General features: G+C 40.5%; 1 protein-coding gene across 1 annotated transcript in view; it reads left to right on the forward strand.

Annotated features, from left to right (window-relative positions):
- Positions 1–12305, forward strand: part of RGS22 (regulator of G protein signaling 22) — a 196896-nt gene that overhangs the window by 79944 nt on the left and 104647 nt on the right. Inside the window, exons 5-9 of the mRNA XM_036830350.1 lie at positions 3792–3877; positions 4521–4689; positions 7884–8013; positions 9818–10418; positions 11814–11975. Of these exons, the coding sequence (XP_036686245.1) occupies positions 3792–3877; positions 4521–4689; positions 7884–8013; positions 9818–10418; positions 11814–11975 (1148 nt within the window). The remainder of the gene's footprint in view (positions 1–3791; positions 3878–4520; positions 4690–7883; positions 8014–9817; positions 10419–11813; positions 11976–12305) is intronic.

The raw sequence follows: 12305 nt of genomic DNA on the forward strand, positions 1-12305 counted from the left end.
TCCTGTATGGGACTCTCTGCACTTTCTGGACTTGAGTGTTTCCTTTCTCATGTTAGGGAAACTTTTGGCTATAATATCTTCAAAAATTTCCTCAGGTCCTTTTTCTTTCTCTTCTCCTTCTGGTACCATATAAAATGAATGTTGGTGCATTTAATGTTGTCCCAGAGGTCTCTGAGACTGTCCTCATTTCTTTTCATTCTTTTTTCTTTATTCTGTTCTGTGGCAGTGATTTCCACCACTCTGTGTTCCAGCTCACTTATTCGTTCATTTGCCTCAGTTACTCTGCTACTGATTCCTTCTAGTGTGCTTTGTCATTTTAGTTATTGTATTGTTCATCTGTTTGTTTGTTCTTTATATCTTCTAGCTCCTTGTTAAACATTTCTTGTGTCTTCTAGATCTGTGCTTCCATTCTTTTTCTGAGATCTTGGATCATCTTTACTATCATTACTGTGAATTCTTTTTCAGGTAGATTGCCTATCTCCTCTTCATTTAGTTGTTCTTGTGGGGTTTTATCTTGTTCCTTTTTTTGCAACATATTTCTCTGTCATCTCATTTTGTTGAACTTTCTGTGTTTGTGGTCTCCTTTCCACAGGCTGCAGGACCATAGTTCTTATTGCTTCTGGTGTCTGCCCCCTGGTGGATGAGGTTGGTCCAGGGGCTTATGCAGGCTTCCTGGTGGGAGGGACTGGTGTTGCCCTCTGGTGAGTAGAGCTGGGCCTTGTCCATCTGATGGGCAGGGTTGTGACAAGGAGTGTGTTTTAGGTAGCTATGAGCTCAGTATGACTTTAGGCAGCCTGTCTGCTGATGGGTGGGGCTGTGTTCCTGTCCTGCTGGTTGTTTGGTCTGAAGCATTCCAGCTCTGCAGCCTGTAGGCTGTTGGGTGTGGCCAGGTCTTAGTGCAAAATAGGGACCTCCAGGAGAGCTCACACTGATCAGTATTCTCTGGGGTCCAGTATTCTCTGGTGCCCACAAAACCCCACCTCCGCCACCAGTGCCCCTGCCCCGACAGTGAGTTACAGCCAATCCCTGCCTCCCCAGGAAACCCTCTCAGACCCTAGTCAGGTCTAGCTGTGATTCCTATGGAGGTATTGCTTTGTGCTCGGTCCCAGCGCACACGAGGTCTTGTGTGCACCCTCCAAGAGTAGAGTGTCTGTTTCTTCCAGCCCTGTGGAGCTCCTGCACTCAGGGGTTCTTCCTCCTAATGCCTGACCGTGAGACTGTCTTGAAGGTCTATTTTTATGTGGGAATGTCCCTATGTAGTCTCTGTGTGTTTAATATTTTTTGGTGCAAGGGCTGTTTTTAGTATGGATGTCTGCTACCTCTTTCCTCAGTGTATGCTGGCCGTTATCCCTTGATAGGAGGTGTGACTGATGTTGTGGTGACCTAAGCCTGCACTGGATATTGAGCGCAGCCTCCTCTTTGCTCTGTGGTCGTTAATTCCCTGTCAGGGGCAGGGTCTGCTCCCTACTTGTTGTAGTAGAGACCCTCAGATCTGTTTCTGAGCTGTGTTTCTAATCTGCAGTAGGTGAGATTGGAGCACTCCCACTGGGAGAGAAGCCACTGAGTTTTCCTTCTCTGGAGCTGTTCACCTGTGAGTGAACTCTATTGTGTCACTTTTCACCCATTGTGTTGGCTCACAAATTACACTGTTGTTGGAACTGCTCTCAGCGCCCCCTTAACCGTGGGTATGCCGGCAATTGGCCCCAGCATCTCTCAGGCGTTGTTTTCACCAGGCCACCAGTGCAGATCCACTGAAGTCATATCCCAGGACTGCAGTAGTCGTGTACCTGGACCCACTGTGGTAGCTGTGGAGGCAGCTCAGATTCTGGCCTGGTCCAATCCCCGTGTGTACGTGCCCACAAAGCCCACAGCTGCTAAAGCTAGACCCGTCTCAGCTACGGGAGCCCTCGTCCATTTGGACGTTCCTCAGTTGCTGAGTTTACAATGCCGACAGCGGGGGTGTAAATCCGTGGTTCCTGCAGCCTCGAGGAGAGATTTCAGCTCTTCTTCCTTAGTTGCATTGCCCTTGGGGCTCAGCTGTGGTTTCAGCCCCACCTCTGTATGTGTTCCTCTCACTGGCATCTGCTCTTCAGGCTGTCCCAGAGCACATGCAGCCACCCAGGTGGGCGGGGGTGGAGGCGGCGACGGGTGGGGCATGCGAGCCTGCTCAGGCAGGTGACCATACTAGTGCCCCCCGAGGCAGGGGCCAGTGCATGGGGAAGGGGGCTGCAATGGTGGCCTCACCCCTTGCGTGCCACTCAACAATGGCACTCCGCTTCTATGGCGGCCTGGGCTTCTTCCACGAACATTCCCAATCGTGAAGCTCCTTACTCCCGTCCCTTCAGGCTGTCCCTTCACAGCCAACAGCTGTCCCCTTCCTGAGTCCACTCTCCAAACCCCATGTTCCAGCATGCAGCCCCGCTCCGTCCCAGCAGACACAGGACTCGGTCTGGGGAGCTCAGGGCTGCGGCACGGACCAGCTGGACCATCCGTGTAGGTCTTACTCTGTCCTGTCTGCCACAGACTGCTTGCTGCCCTCTCCTCCGAGCCCCTGAAGCTCCCTCTCTGTCCCAGCTGGTCTCCCCACCGGTGAGAGGGCTTCCCTGAGTGTGGGAACCTCTCCTCTCTTTCAGCTCCCCTGCAGGGGTGCAGGTCCCGTCCTGTTTCCTCTTCTTTTTTTCTTTCTTAAGTCCTACCCGGTTGCGTGAGGATTTTTCTTGCCCTTTTAGGTGTCCAAGGTCCTCTGCTAGTGTTCAGCAGGTGCTCTGTGAGAATTGTTCCATTTGTAGATGTATTCTTTTTTTTTTTTTTTTTTTTAAGATTTATTTATTGATTGATTGATTGCTATGTTGGGTCTTCGTTTTTGTGCTAGGGCTTCCTGTAGTTGCGGCAAGCGGGGGCTACTCTTCATCGCGGTGCGCGGGCCTCTCACTATTGTGGCCTCTCTTGTTGCGGAGCACAGGCTCCAGACGCGCAGGCTCAGTAGTTGTGGCTCACGGGCCTAGTTGCTCCACGGCATGTGGGATCTTCCCAGACCAGGGCGCGAACCCGTGTCCCCTGCATTAGCAGGCAGATTCTCAACCACTGCGCCACCAGGGAAGCCCAGTAGATGTATTCTTGATGTACTTGTGGGGAGAGGCGAACTCCACATCCTCCTATTCCTCCATGTTGACTCTGTGCCCCCGCCCCCCTAGTCATGTTCTGTGGGAAACCTTTGCTGGTTTTCGTGCCCATGTGGCCTCCCACAGAATCCTGAACTTCTGGTGCTTACAGCACTCTGTTATTATTGCTTATTGAATTATCTGCAAACTCCTTAAAGGAAGGGCCTTCTCTTTCTTGTTAACCTTGGTATCCTCGATGATCATGCCTGGTGATGTTAAATATTTAACATAATTTCCTAAAATTGGAAGGACAAAGGGCTTGCAGTTACTCTAGCAGTCTTACCAAGTTTTCTGGTTAGTTCTTTTTCTGTTTGTGATTATTTTTAACCCATTTTATGACTGTGAAAATACTGAGACTGAATTTTTTGTCACTCTTTCAGTAAGTTACTTAATTTTCTGGATTCAGCTTGTTAATCCGTAAAACGTAGATAATAGTTGATATAGGGTTGTTGAGAGAATTGAAGAAGTACTTGTGACTCAGGGTTCTTACTCTCTCCTGTCCAAATAGAAGGTACAGGCAGGCCTCCCTGTAAGAGCTAGAGGTAATATTGCTCTAGTGATTAGGCCATCATTATCCTGAATGGTGAATTTCTTTGACACACTTTTTCTTTTTCACTTGTCCTCTAATAGTGTCTCAATCGTGAACAAGGTATTCACTGGGTCAAAAAAGAAAGACTTCCAGCATTTCTGGAAAGTGATTGCTACTTTGAATACAGGTATTGTAATCCCATCAATATACATATTTTTAAATGATTTTTTTCACCAAAAATAATTTTTCTGTACTTTCTTAATAAAATCGTATACCTTTAAACTCATTTGAGTTTATATTCCACTTGCTATATAGTATAAGATAGAACATTGGTAAAAATCACTTAACTTTTGCAAAGAGATTTTGTAGAAACAGTACCTAATAAATGTATTTCAATTCTGCTTCTTTGATCATTATATTTAAAATTTTTTTCTACTTCTGTAAAGGTATTTATGTTCAGGGTGTTAAAAAATGAATATGAGTGTCATAAAAAAGACAGAATGTTGTAGTGCAGGGCCATGTTTTTCTTTTGTGCTCCCTGACTTCTAAAGTTGAAGTACCTAAACATTCTGAAGTTTTACTAAAATTTGACTTTTGCTTAGAACAACTGTTTTTTTAAATAAAAATAAAATAAATTAAAACAGAATAATTATTAATTAGTAATTCTATGAATAAGCCATTAATTTTAGCAGATCCTAAGAGAATCATCCTGCAGAGTTAGGACGGGAGATTGATTTGAATACATAAAACAAAATTTTAGGTTTTTTTTTTTTCCTGAATTCTACCATATTTGAAACTTATTTCTAGTTTGTATGATTTCTGAAATGCAGGTTAGCCAGATTGGTTTCACAAGTAAGATGGAGTGAATCAGGCATGAATATCACCTTAGGTGCAGATTTTTCTCCCTGGGTCCTGAAAAAACCAACCACTCCACCACCTCCTCCTGTTGAAGAAGATGATGCTATAATTATGAAAAAGTTCTACATTTCTCTTGGCGAGGTAAAAGTGTGAGTGTTTCTTTGTGTCTTGCCGCTTCAGTGAAACTTCTCATTTTAGGGATATGAATTTCATTTGTACCACTTGAATAGGAAAATGATTTCAAATACTTCTAAAGTAGATTTAGCAAATATTCTTTTGGATTTATGCTGACTTATTTGCCCTACACTCTTTCATCTGAAATGTAATTAGAATTATTATCCTCATGTGTACAAAGGAAAAATGCAAAATTGAAGAACATCCCCAATGTCACCTGGGAAGCAAGGGTTTCATTGTTCATTCCAAATTTTTTATTATTTGGAATCTGTAATTTTTGTACAAAACAACAATAAATTGGGCCTTCTCTTCCCTATTGTCAAGATTATTCTTGAGTAATAAAATGCATAACTGTTTAGCTGTTATCAGATAAATTTGCCCTTCACAATTGGAGAATGTTGGGTGGTATCGGTACGTTTGAAGAGATCTAACCTAGAATCAAATGTCCTTTTGGGGAATCACAGTTTAGTGAAAACTGTTGTTTGATCTTTGCCTTTGCCAGGGCGGAAAAATTTTCCTTCTACCCTTCTAAGTTCTTTGCCTGGTCTATTAAAAAAAAAAATGACATAAGACAGGGTAACAGGAAAAAAACAAATTAATTTAGTATGTACGGGACCCCTATAAGAATATAAGACCCAAGAGCAAGTTGGGCAGTTGAGGCATATATGCCATCCTGAGCTAAGGAATGTGGTAGGGGCCTGGGGCTTCAAAGTGGAGTAGGGTAATTCACAGGACTATAAGAAGACCAGATGTTTGGTAATTAGATGTTTACCTGCCATATACATAGGTCGGTCATTCAGATAAAAGTTATCTCTGGTACTGGCTGTCTCTGAGCCAGGTCCCCTATGTAAATTCTTTTAGGTAGTTAAAGGAGAGGTAAGTGTTTTTCTTGAGTCTTCTGGGTCGTGATCTCCTTCAGCTCACAATAATCCACAGTGCCATGGCATATTTTGGGATCACGTATTCTGCTTCTCTTTAGCCTCTATTTATCATATCTTTTCTCTGGGAACACATTTCTAATACACAGTTCTTTACAAAACCAGGAATTGCAAATATGTTACCCATGTGTTGCTGTTCTCCTAGTTTGCATTCATGACGGAGATTGCTAATCAATTATGGCAATTTTCCTGCTGAGCTAGGACTTGGCTCCAAATTCTTTTTCAACACAGCATTCTAGGCAGGCACTTCCAAGTGATCAAAGATGTCATACAAGAGGAAAACTATTTGCCATCTCTGTTGGAATGGATATCCTTATCCTATCTTATGTGAACATTTTTTTCATGTGTAAGCTCCTATTTAATTTCGTAGTTTGACAGTTCTATCAGCAATATTTGGCAAAAATGTTAAAAAATTATGCCAGTCCCATTATTCCCTCTGAATAATGCTCAGGGATGTACTGAAGGCACATTTTTCTTTTCTCTTATATTTATTTTTAGGTATTTATTTTTTATGTTAACCCATATGTTATAATAATGTTAGGGATGTCAAAAAATATACCGATAGTAGGGGTCAATAAACGTACAAAGGAAAGAATCAATCTAGGGGAATAAGTTCTGATTCCTTACAGGTAAATTTAATCAAATATAAGAGAATAAAAATCCAAGCTAGTTTACTTTTACTATTTTCTGTGATGGAAAAAGCTCATTTCTGTCAACTTGAGTAATACTTGAACTACATATTTTTTTAATAGCCTTTAAACTTTGAGGATTCAGTTTTCTTTGGGCCCTTAAATCACTAAACCATGACTATAGATAGGGATTAATCCATATAATTGGTAATATTTCTTTGAGTCTTCAGTTATACCATCTAAACACAAACAATTAACCCATCTTTTAAGAGTATAAAGTATAGTTAACTGCTTTTATGTCTGGCTAACTACTTCTTTCTCCCCTATCTTCTACTCTCTCTTCTTTTTTGTGCAGTTGAAATAGCAAGGACTCTTGTATGTTGGTCTCTCTCTATTCCTTGAAAGTTCCTTAATTATTTTGGTCTCTTCTCAGTGCTTAGGATACTACTTGAAATAGAGTAGTCATTCAATAAATATGTTGAATGAACATATAATTAGTAATAAATGACTTGGTTTTAGAGGAAGGAAAAGAGGAAACAAAAGGCAATTAGATTCAAAGCTTTTATCTACCAAGGAAACCTTACTTCTAAGAGGGGCAGTGAGTACACCGATGGCACCTGATATTTCTTTCTCTTGCTTTTGGTCTTATTGTGTGGCCTGACTTACCCTGCTAATTCTGCATAATAGTCAGGGAACAATTCTATTCCATTTGAGCCTTGCCTCCTCTGTGAGTGTTCCTTAGGCTAAGGGCCAACCAGGTTGGAGAAAGGAGAGATGAGAGTAATGCTGGACACTCCCTTTTCTGCTTCTGTTGAACAAGCTGGATTATCCTAGAAGAGTAGGTGAGGACATGACTAAGAGAAGCAGGAAGAAGAATCTTCCCAGGAAATCTGAGATGGAGTTTCTTAGGACTGGGGTTCTAGAAGCTGTGTGTCAGGTTGAGAATTGGGTCAGCTGGCTCAGGAGTACATAAAAGAAAGGAAACATTGAAGGCACCATCCAGGGGCAGGTGAGTCAGGAATCAGCCTTCAGGAAGCATCCAATCCAAGCAAAGTTGTGAAAACTGAATCTAAGGTAAAGGGGAATTTGAGCATGGAGAGGTTTCCAGTGCTACTGAGAGTTAAGTTTTTGTCATATTAGGGAGGAGTTGTTAAAAACACTGAGCCAGGCCAGACAGAATTGGGGGCATGAAATAATTGGGAAAGTTGTGAATGGGAGTAGCTGGCAAAAGATGCATCCAAAGACTGATGAGCCGCTGGTGACTGCCAAGTTAAAAGTTAGATGGTGTGAATTTGTAGTGAATCCAGGAAGTAGGATTGCATGCTTCTGGTGGAAGAGTGAAGAATTTGATGGGTAGTGAGCTCATTTCTTTCCTTTGATCATCTAATATGAAAATAATCTGAATTGAAATTTCCTTACCATTATTCTCAGTTAATGAGTTTTTCTGTGTACAACATTCTTTTCTTTCACGGCATAATTTTTCCTTTACATATTGCACTATGCAAATGAATATTATCATAATGACTTGTCCAGATTCATGACTGGAAGAATACTGCTAATCTTATGTTAAACAATTGTGCTCCTTTCTTCCTAGGCCTCCTATACTCAAACAAAAGATTGGTTTGCATTAGCAAAACAAAATCAGCAAACAGTGTCAACCTTTTCATTACCTTCTTGTGTATTCCACAACAAAATTGGATCACCAGTTATTTCATCTGTTTCTGGTAAGCAGAAAAGGACAAGAATGACCTCAGAACTCCTTTTTACATCTTCTGTTGTTATTCTAAACTTACAGTACAACACTTAGTGGGTGGGGAGAAAAAATTATCTCCCCTGGAACACCACTTTCTACTGTTTTTCAAGAGACAACCTGATATAGTGAAAAGAGGATGGATTTAGAACCCAACTCTGATACTTATTAGTTTGTGACTTCTGCAAATAATTCCACTTCTGGGAGCTTTGCTTTTGTCATCTGTAAGATTAGACTAATGATGCATACATACTGAATGTATAGAAAATGCTTAGTGCTTCGTACCTAATGGACAGTCAATAAATATTTGTCTTGTCATTATTTCCTGTCACAGTTTACAAATTCTTATTATTAAGCCTTTGAAATGAAGTGGGTGCAACCTTTCTCTTCTCCCCAAAGTAAATAGTGATTTATGGAACTTGAGTTTTCCTTCTGTTTTTAAGTTCAGACTGTTTCTCACCTTGAAAAGCAGATAAATTTCTACTGTGGGGAACTTTTGTGGGTGATACAAACTTTTCATAAATAAAGGGAACCTTCCAGAAGTGGGAGTAATTAAATATGATGTTGCTAGAGGGAAAAAAAATCTTGCAATGTGATTCAGGAGGGGAACTCAGCAATTCACTAACAATTCTTACATAATTCCTTTGAAAAGTATAAGCAACCTCTGGAGGTGATAAGTCTGGATTCTCTAGGATTGAACCCAAATCTAGGTAAAGGGGAAATCATCTTCCTAACTGGAAATTGCTGAATTTATAGACTTCTTGCTATTTTCCCCAAATAGTAAAGTAGAAAATTGGAGAGTGACGTTAGTAAGCAGGAAGAGAAAGGATAGCAGGAAGGCAGTGAGCAGAAGTGCCAGGCTTGCACTTTACCTCCAAGTCTGTGTGGTTGAGTGTATACCCAGTATCCTTTCACAGGTTTACAAAAGTCTAATCTCAATTTTGGGGAAGTTTAGTATATTTATTTTAAATTAAAATTGTAATGAAACATTTCCAGTTCATTGAGACTTGAAATCTATTACTGAGAAAACTGGGAGTGGGACACATGGATCAGGGTTTTCCTGATCCACGGCTTTGCAAGGGGTAGATTTGCCATGTGAAATAAAGCACTGATATCAGATATTTCACTGATCTCTGAAAGACAGAAGAATAGGGGCTAGACTATATCTTTAGAAAAAGTGTAAAAGCAATCCATTTGTATTTGTAAGTCTTCACCAGGGCCTTATGCAATTTTGTAATTTTAATGATAGGTTGTAAGTATAGTAGTAATTGAATCTTTCTGATAAAATAGTGAATTTTTAAAATTGCTAGTATGACTCCAGTTCTGGTCTGTTCATCTATCATCTCATCACCTATGGCAGCTAATTTTATTTTACCATACCACATGAAATATTAAAGTACATACAGTTGTTTGATGTACACATTCTAATTCTTTAATAGATTTGGCCTTTGTATGTTGACATTTTCAGCCTGGAATATTACATTTTAAAAGTGTATAATGTCTTTTTGAAGATCCTCTTTATTAAGGATATCAAAAATTTAATTCATCTGCCACCAATATCCCCTTTCATGTCCAGGGAAGACATGGCTAATCCTTGTTGGCAGTTTTTTTCTCTACTGATCCCAAATGTAGCCTTAGACTCCTCATGACACTGGTCCCTGCAGTCACTACCGATGATAAACCCATTTGCCATCCTAGCTCTATAACATCTAGTTAATAATTAAAAGAAAACTTTTACATTCATATCTGATCTAATAGCCTTTTATGATTTAATGCAGAGAGTTTTATCTTTGATGATGGAGTTCACCCCAGGACGGAAAAGGGCCCATCTACAACCACTAGGTTAATTTCCAAATTTGAAGAAGATGGGCCTGTATCTCTACAAGACACTCCTTCTCAAGCTCTTCTGAGGACATACCTTGAAAAGCAACAGGATGTTGATGAAAGCCTGACATTGCATTTCTCAACATGTGAAGAGTTTTTAAGATCTTATATAAACTTTATTTTGAGAGTGGCAATTCATCAAATACTTGGAGCACCACTTAGAGAAAGCCCAGATTATATAAATTTCAGAAATGTAACAGAAGTGGTATTAGATGAGTGTTTGGGGACTACCTCTGGCAAGAATGTTTTGCTGAGTGAAACGCTAAAGGAAAAGTCAGAAGACATGTTAGCACAAGCAGTTTCAAAAACTGAGAGCGTTGGACTAGAAAGCAGGGCTAATTGGTGTATTTCTCACAAAACTTATGACATTGGCAATAGGAAGGAGTTTGAAAGATTTAAGAAATTTATAAAAGGTACATTAGGGGAGAGATATTGGTGGCTCTGGATGGATATTGAGAGGTTAAAAGTTCTTAAGGATCGTGGAAGACATCAAAGGTATTTCTACTTTTTTATTTTTCAAAACAGTTTTAAAACCAAATTATAGAATATTAGTTTGGGTCATCTAAGCACCGGCAGAAAGCCTGAAATAAATATTTAAATGTAATTTATACTTTTAGAGGAATGAATAATAATAAGATTTATTTTATTATAATAATATTGATTTACGTAAAAGATACCTTATGCCAGCGTAAGGGGCTGGCTGTTCCTAGCAGCCTGCTCAGTTAACAAATTCTATGGTCTTTAGTCAGGTGCCACTTAGACATTCATATCTGAATGTGATAGCTGCTAGATATGATGCGGGCTATCCTCTAGAGAGCCTCTTAAAAGTCTGATGGGGCACAGGTCTTTGGCCGCTCCATATGTTTTAGGTCACTATAAGTCTTAAGAACCTTAAGAGGACCCTGCTTTAGGAAAGTCCTTATCTTGTGTTTTCCTGATCTGCTCTGAACTCTGAAGCAGATCAGCTATAGCAGACCGCAGTTCCCATTAAAGGTTTGACTGAGTAAGTACTAGTGACTGGATTATTCCAGTTATCTCAGTGGCATTCAGATCATAATGCCACTGTTGTTGATCATAATGATCATAACGTCATTGTTGTACACAGTTATAAGAGCAGGGATTCCAAATGGTTAATTATGAAGCATGACCTGATTGATCCCAGGGTAGAAGGACACTACCACTTGCCAAGACATGTTAGGGAAGGGATATGCAAGCAACCTACATAGATTCTTCAGAATTAATACTGTATTAGTTCCTATTGTTGCTATAATAAATTACCACAAACTAAGTGGCTTAAATCAACACGAATTAATTCTCTTACAGTTAAAAGGTTAGAAATCTAAAATGGGTATGCAGGGCTGCATTCCTTCTGAGCACTCTAGGGGAAAATCCATTTCCTTGCCTTTTCCAGCTTCTGAGGCCACCTACTTTCCTGGGCTTATGCCCCCTTCCTCCATCTCCAAAGCCGGCAGCATGACATCTTTTCTCCTCTCTGACCGCTGCTTCTATCCTCACTTCTTTTCTCTATGACTATTACCCTCCTGCCTCCATCTTAGAAGGACTGTTAAGATTACATTAGCACCAACTAGATAAGCCAGGATGATCTCCTCAAAATCCTAATCACATCTTCATAGTGCCTTCTGTCATGTAAGGTAACATTCTTAGGTTCTGGAGATTAGGATATGGACATCTTTGTAAGGCCATTGTTTGGCCTACCAAAAATACCCTTCCCATTCCCATATCTGTGAGAAATATTTTTATCTCCCTGTAACTCACTTTTGGTTTTAAGATAGTTCATTACTTGCCTGAAACATTTTGGAAGTGAAAATATTTGGCTAGTTGAATATTGTGTCAATGTGTGTGTATGTTTGTGTATGTGTTTTATTTCAGACATATTGAGAAGATGAAAAAATGCTATCTAGTGAGCAGTGGAGACTGCTACCTTTCTGCAGAAATCTTATCAAAATTTAAACTGCTAGATGGATCTCAGTGGAATGAAGAACACTTAAAAAATATTCAGACTGAGGTTGTAAAACCCTTACTTCTTTATTGGTAAGAAAAAATAATATGAATCAAAGTTATTTGCTTTCACTTTTTTTTTTTTTTAATTAATTAATTTATTTATTTATGGCTGTGTTAGGTCTTCATTTCTGTGCGAGGGCTTTCTCTAGTTGTGGCAAGCGGAGGCCACTCTTCATCGCGGTGCGCGGGCCTCTCACTATTGCGGCCTCTCTTGTTGCGGAGCACAGGCTCCAGACGCGCAGGCTCAGCAATTGCGGCTCACGGGCCCAGCTGCTCCGTGGCATGTGGGATCTTCCCAGACCAGGGCTCGAACCCGTGTCCCCTGCATTGGCAGGCAGACTCTCAACCACTGCGCCACCA

The sequence above is a fragment of the Balaenoptera musculus genome, chromosome 17, assembly GCF_009873245.2.
Source record: "Balaenoptera musculus isolate JJ_BM4_2016_0621 chromosome 17, mBalMus1.pri.v3, whole genome shotgun sequence".
Classification (NCBI taxonomy): domain Eukaryota; kingdom Metazoa; phylum Chordata; class Mammalia; order Artiodactyla; family Balaenopteridae; genus Balaenoptera; species Balaenoptera musculus.